General features: G+C 38.3%; 1 protein-coding gene across 3 annotated transcripts in view; it reads left to right on the top strand.

Annotated features, from left to right (window-relative positions):
* SNCAIP (synuclein alpha interacting protein) overlaps positions 1-13,788 on the top strand; it is a 76,418-nt gene extending 62,630 nt beyond the window's left edge. Inside the window, exons 9-13 of one of the 3 annotated variants that reach the window (XM_061468680.1) lie at positions 3,282-3,374; positions 5,807-6,863; positions 8,601-8,671; positions 12,668-12,766; positions 13,232-13,788. In XM_061468680.1, coding sequence (XP_061324664.1) covers positions 3,282-3,374; positions 5,807-6,863; positions 8,601-8,671; positions 12,668-12,766; positions 13,232-13,316 — 1,405 coding nt within the window. In that variant the 3' untranslated portion in view covers positions 13,317-13,788. The remainder of the gene's footprint in view (positions 1-3,281; positions 3,375-5,806; positions 6,864-8,600; positions 8,672-12,667; positions 12,767-13,231) is intronic. The other 2 variants (XM_061468677.1, XM_061468679.1) reach the window with 2 other exon arrangements.
* The last annotated feature ends 9,863 nt before the right edge of the window (positions 13,789-23,651 follow it).

Below are 23,651 nucleotides of genomic sequence, written 5' to 3'. Positions count from 1 at the left end.
AGTGTATGTTTACATCTCTTACTAATTATAGATCTTTTCTCAATCCAGTAGGACTTTCTGAATTAAACAAAATGCTTATGACACAAAAGTTTCTTGCAGAGTCTATGCAAAATATTGCCTTTCATTTTAGTTCCTGAGATCTCGTAAGTCTTAAAGTCTTAGTTATTTCCTCACTAATTTAATCTGCTTAAAAAAAATGTAGATGCCAGTGTAGAGAATTCCTACTTTCACAAATACATACTTTTTAGCACTGATGACATTAGCAGTAATGATTTGTATCGTTTGGACTTTCCTGGCCTGAAGAGACCAGATCAGAACTACTGACATAAAATTAATGCTTCCCTAGACTACTTTTACAATTCTGCTTCATGACAGACAGTTCTACTTGCACTCCCAAAGGGCTGCACTGTCCTACGTTTATGGGCCTGGATGTGCAAAGCAGTTAATCAGTGAGAGACTTGTTGATCCTTCTGATACACAAGCCAAAATCTCTATCAAGGCAAAGATCAAAGCAAACCATGAGTCAAAAGATGAAGATGAGAGAGTGGTTTAATATCCTCTTTTCCGTGTTCCGTAAACACACTTTTCTGTGTTCTGTAAACAAAATCCATGGTTTTCCTGAAACTTCAGAGGAATAGCTGAAAAACAGCTGAATAAAAAAGTTATTGCAGAGGTGCGCTATGGTGTATGCAAGTTGCTAGTGTGTTTGGGGGTTTTGTATTGGGCTAGGTTTGGGGGGGAGAGTGTTTTTTTGGGGGCTGTTTTTTTGGTAGTAAATGATATACAGACATATAATAGGAAACCCAGTATATACTTCACAATTATCCATTCGTCTCTTTTCTACTTAGTTCAGCTGTTCTATTTTTAGCTTCATAGAGTGGCCATTCCTTTATTTGAAACAAAGCAGATAAGTAAGGCAACATGCTATGACAGATACTTCAGTAGAGCCCAATGCCTCAGACTGTTCCTTGTTCAGTTGCTGAGCTCCCTGATTCCATTAGGCGGTAGTGGGAATCCACAGTTGTCTAAGTAGACACGGAAGTGTCCTTACATATTACTTACTGTGAACATTGTCTAAGCTAAGACCTTCAAAATTTGGGCATTAAACATCATAAAGTAAGTAGACTTTTTTACTCCTGAAGCTATAGTGATCCTGTCTCCCAAATCAGTCTGGTTTTAATGCTTAAATATCCCAAGAAGTTATGATCCCTCATTTTCAATGTTACGTTAAATATATATGTGTATGTTATATACCTTTAGGGACAGTTCTGGCAAGATGTGTGGGTTTCTGTGAGCTATTTGCTAACTAGTTAAACTGTGAAAATAGAGGAAGCTTCAATTCTTTTAGCATAATAAGATGTTTAAGTGGAATGAGAACTTTAACTCAGTAGAAGAGGTGTCAGAGATTTCCATTACAGCTAAAAGCATAAGAAACTGTTAGCTACATTAGTTAGATATTTAGAAATAGAAGTTGAAGGAAGTATAAATGGCAAATAAAGCAGACAAACTGCATCACAATCTAATCTCAAAATGCAAATTTCCCTGGCTCTTGAAAGAGAGTATCTGGGAAGTTGCAATATAAGCCAATGTTGACAGATGGTAGGAGTCATTTTAAAATAATCTAAGGAAGTGTGTAGGCAAGAGGAAGGAAGATGGAAAATTAAAAGAAGAAAGGATCTACATAAAGCATGTGATGGCAATTCAGTATGTCAAAATCCTACCTTTATTTCTGTAGCAGTTTTCAGATCCACTCTGATATCTTAAAACTAAAAAGTTTGGTTTTCTGCCAGCCCTGCAAGTACAACCCGTAGTCTAAAAAGTCATCTGGAGTCATTCTGGCTTTCACATTGCCAGTTACAAAGGCTGCACTTGGAACTCAGCTAACTCTTCTGCTGATGGCCTGTGAGCTAAGAAAGAGTCCAGCTCACTGGTGGAGAACTGTATTAGTTCTGCAGATCCAACAAGAATTAAAATACTAAAAATATATTACTTCTACAGCAACAGAAGCAGAGCCTGGAAGAAGCAGGTAAAAAGTCATTTTCACATGGTGATTTTATGAGGACCAGGAAATAAAACCAAATGTACCAATTATATTCCAGATGAAAGGTACCATACACAGAGTAACAAGAAGTTGTAAGTCTCTTTGGTTTCTCAGTAGTTTCCCAATAATTCTGTCTGTGCAGTGTTTAGAAGCACTGGAACTTAGAGGTCACTAAACAAGATGGAATGTTAACTGTAGTGGTTGACAAGCTAAAGGTGTGGGTGTTTTGATGTTAGAATGGAAGGTCTAAATTGGATGGGAGGGAAACAGGAGAAAAACTTTTTTAGGCAAATAGAGCTAAGCCTTCATTTTTATAGAACTACTTGGAAGGTTTGCAGGTTATCTTGTGGAACTGAGTCTTTCTGATGAAAATAAGAATGTGGCAGGATAAGAGAGATTATGATTACATTTCGATGGTGAATGGAGTCTGTAGTATGGATGTCACTTTCATAATACTAACAATTAATATATACTATCACAATTTTTTAAACAATGGTCTCTAAAGTTATTTACAAATCAGTGCAGATCACACCAGACTGAAGGCTACAGTAGGTACAGCACTACTGAGTATAAAGTTAGTGTAAAGCACAGGTAGGATCTGTGATACATTTGGGCAGCAGGCAGATGTGTTTTTTTCCTACTCCACTGAATCACACAGAGATCATACTTAGCTTCATTCTGCAGTTGAAGAAGATTAGACCAGTGGGCAAAGGCTCCTCTCTGAGTTTATTTGCAGATAGAAGAGTAGAGAGCAGTTGTCGGAGCTATCATTTAGCTCAGTAAAAGCCAACTACAAAATGTAGGAAGTGACTTCTTAATCTGACCCTTTCCTCTTCCTTTATGGTAACAAGTAAGAATCAAGTGGCCCTACATTTGTTCTGCCATATCTTTGTTTCTCTGCTATTATTTTCTGTAAGTCAATTGGTTCCAATGAACTGCTGCTTCCACATTTTCCTTATATGAATTACAATAAATAATCTTTGACAGGTAATGATTCGGAGAAATCTCTGAGTTGATCTTGTGCCATCATCACAAAATATCCACAGGAATTCAGAGACAAGTACAAGCTGCCTGTTTGTGCTATTATTTATAATTTCTCTTTTTACTTACTATGTAAAGTATAGGTGAAAAGGATTTATTTTTTGAATATAAAGTTGAATGGGTAGGATCAGTTATCCTGTAGGTTGTTAATGCTAACAGTTTTACAATTCAAGGTAAACAGTCTTACATTTTCTTGCAGGCAGACAGTGGAACGTGTTACATTACAGAACCAACTCCAGCAGCTTTTAGAAGCCCAGCGGTCTGAGGGCAAGTCACTGCCCATGTCCCCAAGGTAAGGTGACTAGAATTGTGCTGCAGTCTGGATTTGCATAGTTTCATGGTATATCAGTTGTCAAGAGAAGCTATGACCTGGCTAAATGGTATATGTTGGGTTTTTTTTTGTGAGCTTGAAGCTGAGCTTCTAGAATGTAAAAGTGTGTAATGTCGTATAATTATTGGAAATTTTGACTATGAAATGAACAGTCCCTATTACCCAATAGAGTGAAAATCAGATTTACAGTAGAACAGAATATATGTTGTATTAGATGAACAGCAGAGGAGCCTAGAAAACCCTAGAAAAGTTGTAAAGTTTGATCTTATAATGGTCCATACAGTACCTCCAGCAATAATTCGTCCAGTTGCCAACAAAACCTGCTTTCGGATTAGTAAGACTCCTTATGCTTCTTAAATCTTTTGGCTTCATTAGATCGATGGAAAGTCAAAATTCCAAAAACTTTGTATACTGTTTACGTATCCTGTCAGAAGTGCCAGAAATACACACAAACTGAGTGAGGAGGAAAGTAAAGACAGCTGACTGGATCTGGAGCCTGCTAACATACCTCTGTGACTTCTGCCATAGACTTCCAGTGTGATGCATGGAAGTCAGGCGAGCACATGACTTTTGTCTGATAACAATCTGAAGAAAACTTTGAAAGGAATTAAATAACTCACATGCAAATAGGACTCAGTTTGTCATAATCTTCTAATCCAGTTTCCTCTCTGGAAGACACATGCAGTGCTCCTTGTTTCAGAGTTGTTAGGGAATTTCATATATGTTAAAATGTAAAGTTAACAAAAAAGCTTCTACAGATATTGATGGTCAGAGCTTTGGGTCATCAAGTATGAATTCATAGATTCAGTGACTGCTTTTGTTCCACTCTCACAGAATCCCAAATGCTTTTCTGGACAAGTGCTCCATGACCCTCAATTTAATGTGTGAGTGCTTCAGACAAGTGCAAAAAGTTACAGAAGTAGATAACAAGGACATTGGGATTGGAGGTGCATGTGTGAAGGAATTTCAGCTAGGAAATGGCTGTAAACTCCAAACTCCTAAAATAGAAAACCACACTGGAAAGAGTTGTTTTGTCCCTTTTTTTTAAATCATGGTCTCTGTCTTCCCTGTCTGCCAGCTCAACAGGAACAATAAGACCAATATCTGTTTCAGCTTATTTGGTTTGTGCAATTTTTGCTGACTGGTCTCACATATGAGTACTGGTGAGAACCAGGACTCTTTTCTTTAAGTATCAGATAAGATCATTTGAGAGCAGATATCTCATCATTCATTATTCCTGTAAAAAGGTAGGTTTCAGTATCCTTTTAGTTAAGTAAGGAAGTCTGAAAATGATGCTCTGTTATTTAATGTTTTACTTCACAGTTGGGTACTACTTTTCCTTCCAGCTAGAGCTCATTTGTGAATATTATCATCATCCAAGCAGCCAGTAGCAGATCTAAGAGAACCTATCATTTTTACTAGGAATGTCTGTGGTAGATACATGCGTATTCTTTCATGTTTATTTCAGTTTGCCACAGGAGAAGCAGCAGAAAATGATTTGAAGATGAGGTGGCTAATACAGGCATAGTGAATTTTATACGCTATGAGAACTATGGACTCATCAGAAGTTGCTTGTGAGAAAATAAATTAATTGTATGAATTCAGTGCCTCATACTAACCTTAATTTTATCGTCTTATCCTTGCTTCGAGGTAAAGAGGTTTAAAATAAGAATGCAGAGTATTATGAGCTCTAGCACATGTCATGGAGAAAAAAATGGTCTCTAGAATTTATGTTTTTTGCAATTCAGACTTCTTCGAGTCTGTTTCCTTGTTCTATAACTTTTGGAGTTCTGAACTTCATTATTCTAATAGTATTGAAATAAATTCATGTCACCTTTTTCACACTTTTCAGTATTTCATATCTGAAAAGGTTTTGAGCACAAATCACCTTGACTTTTTATGAGGTCTTATATGGCCAGACAATACCAGATGGAGTTTAGATTTATTAAACAATTGCTATACAGATAGCTGGTAATTTCACAGTATTTAGAATAACCCACTTTTTTTTGGGGGGGGGGGGATAGGAGGCACTTGGCCTCACACGGTTTTTTCACCTTTTAAAACATGTCAACTCCCACAAATAGGAAACAGTGGTTTCTCTAAAGTTTTCCTAGTAAAGTCATCTTTGGCATTGAAACAACCATTCTAAGTTTTAATTTCAAGGAGTTTTCTTTGTAAGAGAAACTCAAATCCTAATTAGGAGTGGAAGCAGAGTTACATCCTTCTCTGTGTAATCCTTGCTGTGGCATCATAGTAATGAGCTCCATGTGGGTAGCAATGAAGAGAGTAAGTAACAATAAGCTGAGACAGACACATACACTGGAAATGGCAGTTTCACATTTTATATGTGCATTAATTTGGCTGTGGTATTTTCTCCTCTTTTTTTCTTTAAGCTTACCATCATCTCCTGCTTCTGGCAAACCCCTGTGGAAACCATCTGAAGCAGATGAATTGTCTCCACCAAAAAGTAAATCAAACACCCAAGATGGGATTCATATTCTTGGCAGCTTGGGAACTTCTAGTCGCACTCGAGCCAAGACAAAAGATGAGGACTCAGATAAAATCTTACGCCAGTTGTTAGGGAAGGAAATCTCTGAAAATGTCTGTACGCAGGAAAAGCTGACTTTGGAATTTCAGGATGCTCATGCATCCTCCAAGAACGTGAAGAAGATTTTGCCAGAGAAGAGGGAGCTGAAGTTAGCCAGACTGAGGCAACTGATGCAGAGGTCACTTAGTGAGTCTGACACAGACTCGGCTAATTCTGAGGACCACAAGAACACCCCTATCAAAAGAACTGACAAACCAAGGCCTCAGCCCATAGTGGAGAGTGTTGAGAGCACAGAGAGTTTGCACCTGATGATTAAGAAACATACTTCCGGAGGAGGACGCCGCTTCCCTTTTGGTATCAGGGTCTCCAAGTCTGTGGATGGCCACAGTCCTTCCCCTACTTCAGAGAACAGTGATCCGGATAATGAAGCCCCTTATCAGCCTGGTACTGTTCCTCAGAGCCAGTTTTGTGGAGATAACTCTCCATCCAGCATGGATGCTGCTCAAAAGGTTGCCACCAGCCCTAAGAGTGCTCTCAAGTCTCCATCTTCAAAGCGCAGAACCTCCCAAAATTTGAAACTTCGAGTAACTTTTGAGGAGCCTGTAGTGCAGGTGGAGCTAGCAGAACCAGAACTAAATGAGGAAAAGGATAAGGAGCGGGGCAAAGGACTTGTGCGGGCTCCACCTGCTTCTGGTGAGACAGCAGGGGATCAGCTAAAAAGGCCTTTTGGAACCTTTCGGTCCATAATGGAGACACTGAGTGGCAACCAAAATAACAACAACAACTGTCAAACAGCTAACCTGATCAAAACCTCATCTACACTGCCTTTTGCCTCATTAGGAAGGAAGATGGCAGACAGCAAGGGAAATCCAGCAGCTCTCACAAAAGGAAGAAACAAGCCAGTGAGTGCACTGAAAGGAGGAAGGGCCTCTTTTTTTTACTCTTGTCTCTTTAAGCAGTGTATAAGTTTGACAGCTTCTTCTTCCTGCCTTCCTGTAGCAAAAGGATGCACACAAATACTTGACTGAGAAAACTCTCTTTGTTTTAATTTTAGAAGGCTTTTTCAAAGAGTATTTACATAGGTATTGCTTGTGTGCAGAGTCTGTATTCTTGGTGCACATGATTCACATGTTCTGTGTTGAAAGCTTTCTGCAGAGACATGACTCACCTGGAGATGTTTGTTGTTGCTCTGTGTGACAAGTCATACAGTGAGAATGTCACATTTGAATCCATGTGATTTCTGAGGAGTGAATAATTGAGGATCTAGCCCTGTCCTGTTCTATAGCCAATACTAATGAGAGCAACATGGTAAAAATAAGTGGTAGAACACAAAGAGGAAGAATAGCAGAGATTGTCCTTCCTACCTCTGTTGGAGCTACAGCCTTCCCTTAGGTGTTAAAGCCATCAGTACCCTTCTTTGCCCACCCTCTTCTCATAGTATGGAGTCTTCTGTGGCACAGCATCTCATACTGGTCTGCAGCAAAATGTACTGGATCCAGGTGATTCCCAAGAGTTCCCTTTCTGGAATCACAACAGAAAGAGTAGTGTCTCCAGTTAAGGAGGCTGGCTCTCCTGTTTAATAGTAAAGAGAAAACACTTTGAGAAAAAATGTATCTTCCAAAAGAAAGAAAGAGGCATTGAATTAAGGAGGCAGGTAGGAAATGCTGTGATCACTATGTATTTGTAGAGCTGAGAGAAGTGCTAGCATCTGGAGACACGATAAAGAGTTGAGTGAGAGGCAGTGGCAGAGAATTTAATCCTCTGTGAAAGACAGGGTGGGAGGGAATGGTGGATGGAAAGACATGAGGCAAAAGAATAATTTCACGATTAAAAAGGTACATAAAGCAGGCCAAAAGGAGGAGGAATAGTGAATTATATACTGTAAAAAGTATGACAAGGTAGTGGGAGAAAAACACAGGAAAATCTTAGGCATAGAGGAGGCAAAATGAGCATGGAAAAGAAAGAGTGGAAAAAGAGAATTGGGAAACAGTGAGTAGTCCATATTAGTGGGTAGTGCTAGAACAGTAGTGCTACAGCAGAATATGAAATGAAATACAAAATTAAAATGGGACCTCATAAACTGCATTGAAGTGGGACTGCATTTGTTAAATTTTACTCAGAATCACAGTATGAATTTTACTGATTCGAGTCTTTAAAAGGCATACGCCTTCTAGTCAAACAGCCAATTTAACACAGAATTATTTTCATAACACAGTGGCAATTTTTTTTAAGAGTGATTCAGATTTTATAGTGACAGAGAAAAGATGGTCTGTCTTCAAAGGTGTTCTGATAAGAGTGCAAGGTTATGAGAAGTTTTCACAGTTCCCTAAGAAATTTGAAGAATTAGATGAGGTAATTGTAACAGTATTGACACACTGTAAAATACATCTGTGAAAAGGCCATGTTTGCATGTCATTGTGGCCAACATCAAAATTGTGGGAAGAATACATTTTCATACCAAACCAAAGGACCAAAGCACACATCTCAACAAGGTGACAGATTCAGCCTTATTTACTAACTCAAAAAGAAATTTGTTTAAATGTTATTGTGGCTATTTGCATGTTTTGTTTGCCTTCTATGTTATGTATGTAGGAAGCTTAGTGCTTGTTTTTAACTGATATGATGTTGTACTTCCTTAGGGTCCTTGCTTCAGCTACACCAGTCTTTCCTCTAGCATGCTGAATGAAGAACTTCTGTGTAACTATGCTTGGTATGTGCTTATGCATGGTGATATTTAGCATTAATGTTGCTTTGTTTTTTCAAATTGCATGTCTTTGCTAACTTTATTCATAACTGAAATACTGTAACTGATTGATACATAAGAAGGGAAATAGATGAACAGATAAATATGTGAGTTCCTAGAAAAGCAGAAATGTATGATGGATTTCTGCTGATGTCACCATTGAACTGGCTACAGATTTTGAGTCCAAGTAAGTATAGAAGGTATTCATACTTGTAAACCCACCAGGGAGTATAGCACACTTTAACTGAGTATTCAGCCTCTCTTGAATAAAAGGCAAGTACCAGATGAGAATGGAAGTTAAATTTCCTCTCATGAGGAGAGCAAAACAACTACAGTTCATCTCTAAATGGAGACTACAGAGAACATGAGGCAGAATGCTGTACTTTTAAGTCTAGTGCTCTCCTGTTTTCACACATTTTTCTTACTTTGGCATTAAATCTGGTTTTAAAAGTCTGGTAACTTTGACTGTATTCAAACTCCTTAATTTAGACATGTTCCATCAGGACTATTCAGGCAAATAGAGACCAGTCTCTCAAGGTCCATAAGGATATACTGGAAAAAATAACATTTGACAAAATGGGATTTTATTTGACAAGCAAATGCTTTGTAAAAATTACCTATTATCATTTTTATTCAGCTCTTCACACTCACAAATTTTTGTGATTATCATTTTTTCTGTTAAACTGAGGTGTAAGTCCTTTCATTAGGCCTGGAAATGACTGCTGTTAACCCCATAATTGTACATATGAAGGGAAAATTATAAAATAGTCATTCTGTATTTTTCAAAGCCTAAACTCCTTTCAGGTTACTCTTTTCTAAACACCTAATTTTGTTGTTGTTAGGTTGTTTTCTTTTCTAAAGCCAGGATCCTCCCCTGCTTAAAAACTCAATTTCCATAATGGAAATGGGAGTCTTGTTCTGAAGTCATTGGCACAGTATATGTGAAACCAGGTGGAACTGCAATATTTCCAAGAAGTTTCATTCTCTCCTGAAAACAAAGTGGGAAATTGTAGTGCAGAAAACTGACTGCACAGCAGCAGTCTGAGGGACCATCACTGGGCAGCCTCCAGTCAAAACAGCCAGCTGCCTGTCCAGTCCATGGAGTAACACAAAACCATTAATCTCATCTTTATGTTAGAGCTATCTCCCAGATGTCGCCGGTTGTTGTAATTTGGTATTGTCTGGTGTAAATGTTCTTGTGTGAGAAGTCCCTGGCCGCACAGCATTTACCCAGAAGCAGCAATGGACAGGAGGGGTTTGGCTGCTGCTGCAGAGCTGCAGAATCACCTGCTGGAAGCGTGAAGGTTTTGCCAAGAAGTGCCTAGAGGCACTTCTGGTCCAAGCATGATGTCCTGAAGCTGTCCCTGTGATGGTGGGCATGTGGAAAACCAGAGAATAGGAAACAAGAAGCAGAGTGCACTAGCGGCACAGTTGAAAGAGTCTGTTGTTGTACTCACAGATTAGGAGAGAAGTACCCACAGATTAGGAGAAGAAAGAGAAACTGTGCCAGAGACTGTTGGCATGAGATTTCCAAAAATCACATAAGAAGGAAGGTGTATTGTGGTTTTCAGAAATCAGACCTGAGGGCTCTCGGAGCTTCTTAGCCAGCTTTTGTTATGCCTTTTATCATGTGTTGTGCTTTTTGAACAACAAAATAGGTTCCTGTTATTAGTCCACTGCATGCTGCCCTGCAGCCTGTGAAATTTAAATAACAGAAGAACATCACCATCATATGCCCTACAAGCCCCTTGACACTATGTGAATTTTCCCTGTAAGGTCTGTAGAGACTGTGTAAATACCATTTCAGAACTGTTTTGAAAAAGAACCTTTCTGAAAATAGGATGGTCTTTGGTGTTTAAAACCTTTATAGATTGTTATATGGGAGGGTTATATTTCTGGACACGGTCACTAGCCCACAGTGACTGTAGACTGTAGATACAGCAAATTTTATTAGCATCTTCTGAAATCCAAAGTCATTATACAAAAATCTACCTTGAGTCAGATGACATTCCTGTCCACCAGTTTCCAGCTTCTTTTTTTCAGCTTCTGTTTATTTCATTTGTTTTATTTTTTCATTTAAAATACCAAAGTACTTCAAGGCTGTATAGATTACTTTTTCAGATTGGTCACAGCTTATTAGTAAGGGATTGTGCTGCGTTTTTTAGTGTCTTTTTAAAACTTTATACACCCTATTTTTCTCAAGTCCCTAGAGTAAATTTTGGATATGTAGGATGGGTTGAGATTTTTATTCCCCTTTTGGAAGGATTGGCTACTTTCTTGCATGTTACAGCTCTGAGCAAATGCTTGTAGTTTTTTCCATCTTGTATGTTTGCCAGTGAACAGTTCCTTCTCACACTTTAGATCATCTGAAATCTACAGTACATTAAGGTAAGCACTAACTCAACATATCAATACAAACCCCTTAGCTGCAGCTATAAACAGCAAAAATTGTTTCGGACATCAGGGGCAATCAGCAGAATCTACCATCAGATTTCTGTCAAATGGTAAACTGCGCATACTTCTAAAATAAAAGTGTGTGGATCTCACCTAACAGGTATTCCACTGCCAGGAATAGTGCTGGATAAATTACAACTTCAGATATATAGTCTAGAAAAAAGGATACTTATCTGGATAACTAATAAAATAGTTGCTATTTGAACTAGTAAAGTATAAAATCAATATTGGAGTAATTTAGGCCTTGTTCCAGACAGTTTACAGTTGTTGTGAGCTGTTATGATCATGCATCAAGTGCCTGTTGTATGGGGGGATATTTTAGTATTTCTGTGGTAACACAGACGCCAGAAGATACTAGAAATTTGGTTACTAGCTAGTAATGTTAGTAATATGGTTGCTTCAGCTCAGCAGGCACTGTTGTAAAAGGCATGTGTGTTCAACACTACAGACCTACAGTCACCTGCATTAGCTAAAAATGATCCTGAGGTCACAGTGTGACTGTAGACCTGAAAAATAGTGTCTTCAGAGTGCCTAATGAGCCCCTACATGGAGGACTCCTCCAAAGGGTCTTTCAACACTACAAGTCTAAGCTAATGAAGTAGTAAATTGATGCAAATTATCTTAGACTTAGAAAGCACCCCTTAAAAAAGATCCATGGTTAACACTAAACATACTTGATAATAGCAATACATGTTAAATGCCAAAAAGTTAATTGCTACTCTTTTACCTCTTCAAACCCAGTCCTACAAATTCTATCTCCCCTAGTTCAATTCTATCTTTTCCTCTTGCTTTGGGTATGTGGCAATGGTAATTTAGATGAATTAGGGGGATTTTAAAATAAAATGATCCCTTGTGCCCTCTTATTAAGACCCAGAGCTGTGGTCCCTGGAAAGGACAGCTTCTGTTAAAACCTGAAATAGCCATGAGGTTATCTGAGCATCCTAAGTATCAGTCTCTTGGAGCTTTTTGGTTCTTTGTGGTGATTATAGCCTGGAATAAAGCTATTCTGCTTTGTAAGAATTAGGCTCACAAGTATGCCAGCTGAAGGCAAACATTTTATACACATACTCTTACCTTTCGCTGTGGGTATTTAATCTCCTGCTGGTATCTGTCCTTTGCAGCAACAAAGGAGTTCTACTGTTCAGCAGTAATAACTGAAAATAAGCCTAAAAGGCTTTCAACCTGTTTGGAAGTTTCTGTGGTCTGAATGCTTAATCAAAAATCATTCAGCTGGAAGGTTAATTGAAGAGTAGGGGAAGCATACTGGGGATTAAGAATAAGGACATATGAAAGGAAGTGAGGAAAAAAATGTTACAAATGTTTAGTGTTTCATTTTTCGACTTTAATTGGCAAACTATCATTTCAGTTTTGCACACAATAGATGGATTTAAAGATTATTTAATTTAAATTTACTTAGTGTGGAGATGAAGATGCACTGTAGAGAAATAATTCTTATCTATGTAACTAATAATATTAATGATTTTAATGGAGATTTTACCTAAATCACAGTGTTAAAAGAGATATAGGGCCCGTATCAGAAATAGAATTGCTACTTGCCATTTTTCCTCTGGCTTTTGCCACCATGTTCTACTTAAGTAGACACTTAAAGTAAGTCCAATGAATCAACTTCTGAAAATGTTTGTTTCTTTATGATGACTTCTAATGGAGACTTGATGATTCCCTTACAGGTAGAGTCAGAAGCAAACAGGATATGTCTCATGTTTATTGTAGTGGACCTTTTTATCACTATGTTACTTTTTGCTAAAAGAAAAGGAATTTTGGGACATTCTTTCAGTTATTACCAGAATATTATGACAGTGTACCAGTTAATGCCATGACTTAAAAAGGTCTTCATTGTCCTGCTGCTTTACCATTTTGATTTTAGAGTAGGAGCTACAAGAAAGAATCCATAGTATTAAGAAGTATTTTGTATAGTACATGTTGAAAGAAATATACAGAGAGAGGAAGATTGATTAGAGTTCAGTACTTGCAAATGAAGTAGAACAGGCTATACAAACACAAGGCAAACCCCTCTATGTTGTTAGTGAGTAATTTTATTCTTTCTTTCTCCAGGCATGATGACATCAATGGGAAAAGCCAGAAACCCAACAGTCAAAAGAGTACTGAAGAGCCAGAGCTGCAGGAATTCTTCCTCTAAACCATATCTTTACTTGTCTCACTTTGTTTGAAATATATTCTTTTTGAAAAATTAATGAGACATGTTCCTCACCAGCAAAACAGCAGCTGTTAGGATGCCTTAATTTGTAGCAGTTAGACCATATACAAAACATTTTATGATATATGTGTATATGTAACTTGTTTGTAAGCTGTGCTGTGTAAAGGCAAGAGTGAGCAAAAGTAACAATTTGAAAATTGTTATGACACAGGCAACCTGCAAAATGTTTGTTGGGCCACAGAACACGTTTTGTACTTTGTGTCTTGCATGGATATATTGTCATATATCTTTATTCCCCTTTGTCAATGGCATATACTGTCAAAGTTTCAGCCAGGACTCTGCCTGCTCAACTCCTCAGTGAGACCAAGGCAAAAGCATTGATTTTTTTGAGTATGTTTTGTCTGTTGTTATTTCTGTTTTTTGTAAAAAGGAAATAAAGATGATGTTAATAGGACATGCTGAGTGCAGATACTTTTTATACTTCAGTGTTTCAGCTTTGAGCCTTAAGTGCCTTATTGGCCTTTCTGGTGTTCATTTGGTACTGAGACAGTGTCCAGTACCACGATTTCAGTTCAGTCAATCAGCTGAGCCAAGAATTGCTTTACTGTTTAGTGGTCCCTTTTCAGCTTTAAAATGTGTAAAAATAAATAATAAAAATTAAAAAAAAATAGAAATGCAATTTTAAATTACCATTTATCATTACTTACCAAACACTAGCAATGTGCTTAGCAATCTGCTAAGACCTAGTCCATATTCTGTCAAAAATGTCATGATCCTTTTACTAAATGTTCTTTTAACCTTTCAGATAGATAAAATATAGTCTCTTACTGAACTCACTTTATTTCTGGTAAACTGTGAGTACATACTGCAAATGTGTCATACAGCACAGCATCCAAAAGCAGACTACTACACAATCTTTACTTGACACATTTATTTATTTCAGATATGTGTGTTTACATTTGCTTTGATTATATTGATCACTTTCCATTTGAAGACTGCTATGGTTTGATGAGAAAGATCCAAATACATAAGCATTTATTTTACTGACTGCTCTAATGGAACATAGGGAAGTCACAGGCAGTTTGCCAAAGAAATTTTTTATCACAAAGACTATCATAGAATTGTAGACTGGTTTGGGTTGGAAGGGACCCTTAAAGATTGTCTAGTTTCAACTTCCCTGCAGTGACCAGGGAAGTCAAAAAATGAGAAGATTATGGAAATTAAATTCCCGCAATTGTAGAACTACTAGTAAGTAAATAATATGGACACTCAAGAAGATTTTGATTAAGTACAAAGGAGTTGTTTCTGTGCAGTTTCTCTTGCCTGTTTTTGCTGTGTTCATATTGACCATTGGACTTCCTTTCTGGTGAGTGATAAGAGAGAGGGACTTCCTGAGTATGATTCATCATACGTATTATAGATATCTCATTTACAGGAGTACAAGTCCCTTCTTATTTACTACAGGGGAAGTTGAGGTAATAGATTTCTTGGAAGAGTTACATGGTACTTGGACGCCTTCAACTAAGTGAGATAAGTGTCTTTCTTTGGGTCACTCTTCCGAGTGATGTCACATTTGGTCATACAGCTGCCATGGACCAAGATGACTGAATGCCCCAAGCAGCCTGCATATAGGCTTTGGATAAGCACAAAGTACTACTGGATAAAAAAGGGCCAATGGAGGCAACAGCGAAAACCTCCACAAATAGAAACAACAAAGGCCTGCACTTACAGAAATAAAATTCTGATTTTCTTTCCACAATTCTTATCTGTCACTTGGCAACACTTGGATTTTTGAACTAAAGTGATAAACCTAGCACTCTAGCTGACCTGAACTGTGTTGTTTAAAGAAACAACCAAACCTCCAAAAATATACGTCAGCCAGGAACAGCAGTACCTCTAATGGGCCTCCTGTCATCTGTGTGTATATAAAAAATCTGAATTCAAAGTGAGATGAGACATATATGCTGCAATTGCCAGAGTGCTGAAAGAGAGCATAAGGAGAGATCCTGTGTCTGGTAGATGGGCTTAAAAGAAATTGGCAGGTAGCATTTTTGAAAGATGAAGAGACTAGACATTCATACTACAGTTGTATGAATGGCAGAAGCATCAATCCTGCTGAGTGATGTTCACTGGCTGGAGATATGTAAAGTCTGCTAGACTAGATATCTGTAGAATCTGACTGAAACAGGGGATAAAACTGGACTTCTGTGGAAGGATTTGAAACAAGGTGTAGGCATTGTCAGGCCCCAGAAGGAAGAAATTTCCTATTATGGAGACCAAGGATTTAAATCACATGCTCTTTGCAGGGTATTTGTTTCTGGAGTACATTTTCATACGGCACATGGTGAATCAAATTATGCAAGTATCCTATGGCAATAGAGATTACTAAATGAGATAGCGTTGGGATAATAGAAGATCTTCAGAGTCTGTGGTCAAAGACACCTGATAGGTAAGTGATGTATTGAAGACTCCTGTCCCAGGTAATTGTATAACTGAATACATCTGGGGAGGGGCTGGGTGTTTCAAGTGAGAGCTACCCATGCTCTTCATATGGCTCTCCATGGTTTGTGAGCACACAGGGGTAGAAAGCAGTTTTAAGGCTAGCTAGTGCAAAACAGATCAACTTGATATAAGCATAAAAAGTAGTGTCCGGAGGGTTTTATCTCTGGAGAAGGTGAACTCATGTTGCATAAACTGCTGATTTCATTGTTCCTAATTTGTAGTTTCTTTCCTACTTAGGGCCCCAAAGTCCACATGTCTGATGTTATTTGTATTAGAGAAATGCTGATTCTATGTTCTTCAGCTGGCTGAAGCTTGTGCTCTGCATATTTGTATCCTTAGTCACTATAGAGTCCAGGTGCCATAACTCCTGTTTGGTTTATAATCCTCCAGGCAGATCCCTCCTGGCATGAGTCTAAGTTAGGCTTCTGTCAGCAAAGGAAAGCATTTTGCAGAGGCAGAAGAGCTGACCTGGGATTTTGCAGAGAACATCTTCAGAAAATATCAAAGATTTTAACAGGAGCACAACCCCCTTTTGATTACAGCCCTTGGCAGAAAAGGTCCTCTCCTGTCCACTCAGAAATTTCTAATCAAAAGGAGATAGTGAAGTCATTTGCTAGGGAACCATTGTGTGTCCTAATAAAACTGCCCACAAATACAAAGAAGGGCTTTTTATGTTCCGTCACCCCCAAAGATGTCAGACTAAGAGCTCTCTGATAGTTATGTCTGATAGTTCTGTACCAAAGGTAATAAATATGGTGTTGGAGAGCAGTAGTGAGTTACCAGTTTTATATAATTTCTGTCTCTTCTCTTTTGAAGAATGAAAAATCATTTGCTAGGAGCTTTGTTTTTTTATGGTTGACTGATTCACGTGTTTGTCTCAAGTATTTTGAGATGGGCAGTCTATGGATACATGCAGTGTTGAAACTGCAAGCAGGGGATTTTATTTCATCAACAGGATGGTGGGCTACACTTTGTTCTGCATTAGTAGAGCAGCATTTTAGTAATATTTTATCTATTTGCCTCTCAGTCCCCATATTATAGGGCAAATACATTGTTTTATTAGGTTACTAATGATTAATATAACTGTAGTCAGCATAGTTGGTGTGTGAAGGAAATGCAGGAGACAAGTTAAACAAACAGTTTAGGTTTAATATTAATTTCACTGCAACTGCCATTCAGAAACCTTTTCATAACATCAAGCTGACATAAGATCAATGGCACAGCAGAATACAATTGACAGCATAGCAGTAGAAAAAAATATATTCCAACATCTGCTTATTTATAACAAAATGGTAACTGTCTCAGAAGGTTCTCTGAGAGCTGATTTGTTGCATGTTTCATCACTTACCATTACAGCAGTGTCAGAATATGGCCATGCAACACAGTCAAAAGTAAAGTAAAAATGTCAGTCCATCATATGCTAGCTATGAATTAACGGATTAGTGAATGGATGTCATAGTGAGACAACTTTTGTTTGCATGTCAACTAAGATTCAGCTCCCAGTACCTTTGGAATATTTCTTATCTTTTTAAAAACCTACTTGATGAAAATTTGACAGAAAGGTCTGTGAAAAATATAGTCCCTGCATTTGCAGCATCCAACTGCAAGGCTTAATTGTCTGTTGTGAAATGATTTCTCAATGATATGACAGGAATAATTTCTCAAATTATATTTCATTTCCTATTGTAAGTAAGTTCAGAAATGTCTTTCTAAATATACATTAACTGTACTCAAATATAGCCTGTTGCTCAGTTAGCTTTTGTATAACCTTGATTCTCTGTTCTTAAATGCATTTTTGGGTTGCAAGTAAGTACAGAATTGTGCATGAGAAATGGGTACAGTGCATTACCTGTAACCAGAACGTCTGTCAGTCACAGAACTATGTTAAGTATATGTTGTTGAAGTGAAAAAGCCCAATCCACGCACTGCAGTTCGTGCTCTGACTCTGCACTACATCACTGCCATAACACCTTCTTGCATACACCAGACATACTGCTCACTATTTGTACCCATCTTTGCCTTGTTATATTGACCAGTCAATATGTAACTTGGACCCAGGTATTACAGACTTCAGCCAGGAGAAATCCATCCTTCTTGCACACATTTAATCTCTACTTTTCCACATACTCCAGATTTTGTAACATGGACTGCTTTTGTCTAACAGAAATGGACAGCTATAAATATAAACTCAAGCCATCTGTTTCCTGAAGAAAATGTTACTCTTTGTCTTTGACATCTGCACAGCTATTTCCTTTCCCACTCCAACTGCTAGGTGTTTTGCCAGGGCACTTACTGGCAAGCAGTGTACAGGAGGAAGGAAAATACTTATTCTGGGTATATTTGGGAAACTGATAAGAAATCCTGAGGCTATTAGAACACAGACCTAGCTTTTTATCTGTTCTGCCAGTCAGTAATACTGCTCCAAGAAAAGACAAAATAAAAATTAAGTGAGTCTGGAAGGGAAAAAAGCCTGAAAGGAGTTTACCCTCCTTCCTCTACAGACATGAACATAAACTTGCATCTAGATGGTATACAGATATCTGTAGAACCTTGAAAAACTGCAGAATAGGAACAAACTCAGGGGTTTTGCAAAAAGCAGTGGCATAACTGTGTACGTCTGTGTTTGCATATGCATGTAGACACATGCATGTATGTATGGATGTGCAGTAGAAGAAGTTAGGGATATGGACAGCAGACCTAGAAATATGTTTAAAAATGGAACATGAAACTGCACAAGTGCAAAACCATAAGGAAACACTGAAAAGGAGTTGCCAAAAAACAGGAAAAAAAAACAACAAACCAAAAAGCAAGTGACAAAGACAAGACAATTGTCTTCTAGTACACGACTAAAATGAAGGATGGGAATAATTACCCCTCCTTGTTGACCTGCACATTGTCTACTAAGGGTAGAACTATAGCAAAGGGGATAGAGGTTATGTGTTAGCAAAACTTTACACAAGTAATGATAGCGCTGGAATCAATAGCCTGGGGGAAGATGTGAGAAGGTCATAATTGGAGGATTTTAAGAACAGGTGGGAGAAACAACTGTCAGAAATGACATGCCAGCAGCAACCACCAGAAATGCCATGGGGCCAGCGGCTGAATTTGGATGACCTCCCAGGGTCTCTTTCAGGCTGCTCTCCTTTAATGGGTCTGTGGTTCAACTGCAGCAGAGTCAGCTAAAGAGAGAGAACTGCTGAGGTCTTTACAACTCTTGGCTTTTATAGCACTGTCAAGGCAACCAACAATTCTGCCAGAGGTCTGTTATATGGCATTTATTATCTGACAACATTGATGAAATAATTTCCACATACAGGTTTGCTAAGGAATCAAATAGGTGATATAACTTTCAGCTTCCTTAAAAATATCTGCCCCCATTGTGGCAACTTCTAAAGTAATTTTCTGGTCTATTAATAAACCAGATTAAATCTTTTTCTGTAGTGCAGTGCCGCTTTTCACTTTTCACATATGGTAAGAACTTTTTTTGAGCTATAAGTAAAAGTTCTTTTACAGGATTCGCAGATTTCACTGTGGGTGCAGTAGTGGCACAGGAGGTAAGAGGAGAGCTCACTCACTGAGGTAGATGACCAGTCCAGGTTTAGTGAAAAGGAAGAGCCTCCAGCAGCAGCTAAAGGTGCCCATTTTGGTGAAGAGCAGCTAGCAAGCAAGTTAGTAGAGCACGTGTGGGATGAGAAAGTGACAATCCTGGGAGTGATCCTAGGCCCTTAGTTCCCTTCCTTGTTGCCCAAACATGGATTCCGTCTTTCACTAGCTTGAGCTATGTGTAAAAAAGCATCCTAGAGGCACCAACAAGATAAATGTGGCGTCCCCCAGCAGCACAGGAAAAAGTTACTTTTGCTGTTCTAGTGATAAAGGGTTGAGTTCCTATCATGAAAAGGAACTGGTGAAGGGCTCTTTAAAACCAGAGCTGATGCTGATGCTGCCAGGTTCTTAGTGGAAAAGGGTACAGGAGTATTATATTTTCAGCAACAGCTGCTGCCTAAAGTACTCATCAATAGCTACTGTAGTTTCCACTGCTCTGACACCTGCAAAGTGGCAGCAGTGCTAGTGCCTTACCCAAATGCCTGCTTTGCCAGGGAAGAAAGCAAGGCCTGTGCAGAAAAAGCGCTGCACTGAGACAGCACGTGTGTAAAACAAGAACATTTTCCTGTTTTCCAGAAGGTCTCACTTTGCAATGCAGAATAGGATGTTGGTTACAACCATGTCACTCCAGGTCTTTTATTTACATGTGCAGGACCAAGTAAATAAATCATACAAGTTCTTCTGTTTCCTAGAATATGATGTCTGACAGCTCTCCTAGAGGAGACAACAAACTTTATCTTAGAGTGAAGATTTACACCCCAAAACTGTGGCTGAGGCAGCTACATTTGTATTAATTACTTCCTGAGACACTTGATAGCAAAAATACCCTTTAGTTCATCCCTTACAGATGATGCTACAGTTCACAATAGTACTTTGACTTCACAAAATCTAATTAGGAGAATTAAATATCCTCAAAATCTACATCCTACAATTTCTGTATCCCCTGGGAGTGCATTTGCAGGAAATAATTTTAAATGTATTCCTTTAAATGAAGTACAAGAAATGCTGTGTGCAAAGCGCTGACTGTTCTCACCTAAAAGACACTCGGATGTCTTACTGGCTTGAAAGTGTCTGCCTGATGTGTTCCTGGGCATCTTCTTCTAAGCTGCTTTTCTGAAGCTATGCTTCCTCTATAGTATGAAGTTGTTAGAAAACAGTCAACCTTCTTCATGAGCATCTCTAATTCTATGATGGAAAATTGCCATCCGGTGACATCCAGTGTCAGCATTGGAGATGATTTTTGCCAGTTTTCAATTGAATTGTGCTGTGTCTTCACAAACCCTTAGGTGCTTTAGGTAGGTGCTTTAAAGAGTGCTTCAAAACATTAAAAACCACTGTGTACTAAGATTACACACAACTTGTAGCATAGGTATCCATACTGAAACCTTTTTCTGTCTTCATATGAGGAAGCTAAGCTAATGCTGCAACAAAGTGCACAGTAAAAGAAACAGAAAGAAAATCCTTTCTATGCTACAGCATAAAAAAGCTTTCCTTTTTATTATACTTTTACAACAAACATAAAATATACACATAATTAATTTGGCAATGTGAAATAGACAAAAGCATCTGGGGATCAGATGCTTATGTACGCTCCAATGTATTTTCAGGTTTTATTTATAAAAGTCCACTACTGGGAAAGTAGAGATGATTGCTCTTTTTGAATATCTGGTTTCCTTGGGTAAAGAAATTTTACACATGAAAAATAGTAGGCACCTTTGAGGAGCTGTTATTCATCCTTTCCAGCCTTTTTCAGTACAAACAGAGAAGAGATTTGTACTTCAGCGTAAAGTTCTTAGTCCAGAATCTGGGCGTGTAAAAAAGGTCTGTTATTTGTTCTGAGCAGCCTTTGAAACAAGGACCAGGCAATATCCAGCAGAGACTAAGGGGAAGAAAGTGTGGTGTTAATTAAAAAAAGAAGCTAAGTAACCTGGAGATCTCCATTGCTCCCTCTTAAATAAGTGCTTGGCAGTCAAAAGGCCACTTCATACTTCCCCCGTAACTTCACCTTTTGAAGCTGATCGAAGTCACCATCTCTTGGACTGTTAATTCAGATACTCAAACAGAATGAATTTATTCTGAAAGCAAAGAGAGCACAGGGATCCAGAAACAGGAAAAATCAATTTCTAACAGAGAATGACTTTTCACTTCTACCCCTGTCCTTTAGATGAATGGATGGATGAGTATATAGATATTCTTTTATACATATATGTAAATGCATGTGTATATATAAAAAAGAGGAATTATGTGTATATACATAAAAGAATTTAAGATGGTTCATAGGTATAAGATGTAACTTGACAGCTACCTGTTAACCTTAAAGGTTTTCTCTGGAATTTTTTGCTCCTGGTATGCATTTACGTAGCAGAACATCTGTTAGTCAAACACTGCTTTTTCAGAATAATGGTAACTTCAAAGCAATGAAAGCATATTGTGCAACGCACCAGGGAGCTGTTTAAGAAATATTTCACATAAAATCCTTTTCAGGAGCCAAAGTTTTCCTAATGATATATTTAGAACTTGATACAACATAGTTTGGAAAGATTTTATGTACAAACACTTTAGAAGTTAAGTTCAAACTGTGAGCATTGAAATTCTATTGGAAACCCAGTAACTGCAAAATTGTAAGTCAGTAGTATAATCATCCAATTAGCAACTATCCTTAGAGTATTAGTTTCTGTATTCTGGATGCTTATTTGTGCCATTTCAAGTGCAGCATGCTCCAGGTTTTAGAGCATAGCTCTTTAGATTGATCTCCAGCTTCTGGCATTAAAGTATTACAGGAACATATTTCAGCAAACTGTTGACAAAATTTTTATTGCAGGGACCAAGCTGTTAAAAAGTTGGCTTTGCAGGGAAGAATGTAGACATTGTTCACACGCAGTCATTTGAGTGCTAAGTGGAAAATGAATGTATCCTGAGTGCAGAGAAACTCCATAGACAGGCAGACCACAAGAACTTGGAGAGCCTTGCTGCTGGGATGCCTGGCTGATCACCAGAGGGAGACAGAGTGTGTAACATTTCAAGATAGCTCTGGAAGCCGCAAGAAAGGGTGAAGGTAGTGCAAGATCATGTGAATTTCCAAAATAGTGTGATATATGTATAATAGTGAGGCTTTACTGCTTTGCTGTTTTCCTCAGGGTGTACGTGCAAATGACAAGAGACAGAAGAGCAAGTTTGCATCAGCTGAGGACAAAATATTCCTGAATAAAGGCAAACTCACTATTAGTCATTTTATTTTTTCCAAGTTAATGCAATACTTCTGCAATGATGAATGGTTTGATCTAAGTAACATAGAAGCATTATTCTTTATTGGGGTGCAGCCTTGTTGAAAGAGAACTTAAAGGGTATTTGAGACTTCATCTTCAAACCAGAGGTAACCTGATGTTATTAGAGAGGGCATGACTACATTGACAATTGTTTCAAAACTCATAAATAATAAAAAGGTAAGTTTTGGTGGCCATAATACTAGGGGGAAAAATACGTTCTCTTTGATAACCACAGTACTTGTAATAAGCCTGTGTTACACCATGGCTCAAAAGACAGCAGAGTTCATTTCTGCCTGGGTGCCAGGGCTGGACACCTGCAGAGAAGTGAGATCAGCTTGTGGATGATGAACTCAAGCCTTCCCTGTTTCATCAGCCAAAAAAATGTTTTAGAAGTCTGTAATGGGGTAGCAATGACTGCTGGAAAAAAAATCTAGCCACCAAAATCATGGTACTGCTCCAGGCAACAGGCCTGCAGATCTCAGAGGCATCATATTTACCTGGATGAGATGGCTTCTCACAGCTACCACAGTTAAGCAGCACCCTCTGTTCTCAAGAAGTTGTATTTGATAACTGCCTATCTGCTAAATGTCTTCATTCTGCTTTGTATCTCACTTTATTGATAGGAAAGAAAAAATCAGCAACTTAATGATTTGTAAGTAGCTGGGCTGTCACACACTGTTTTTCACTGAAAGGCTATTGTGTCATTTCCCTGACATGTCTCAGAGCTGAACCGTTCTGTAATGGTCAAGATAATGTGAACTCTTAAAAACTCTGTGCTCCAAAATGCACACAGAAAATCTATCATTTTTTCTGTGTGCCACTCACAGTTGCAGGAGGAACAGATCACTTACGCAGCACTCATTTCAAATTACCAGGTACACTACAACTTTCATCTATTCAAACACAGGGACATGTAGAGTTATTTAAAGTATGGGAGGGGAAAAAA

Source organism: Pezoporus flaviventris, unplaced genomic scaffold (genome assembly GCF_033815535.1).
Source record: "Pezoporus flaviventris isolate CSIRO_AGI_PZ_B2104156 unplaced genomic scaffold, CSIRO_AGI_Pfla_v1 ptg000050l, whole genome shotgun sequence".
Taxonomy (NCBI): domain Eukaryota; kingdom Metazoa; phylum Chordata; class Aves; order Psittaciformes; family Psittacidae; genus Pezoporus; species Pezoporus flaviventris.
The sequence above is the reverse complement of the archived record's forward strand: the minus strand, read 5'-3'. Positions and strand labels throughout refer to the sequence as shown.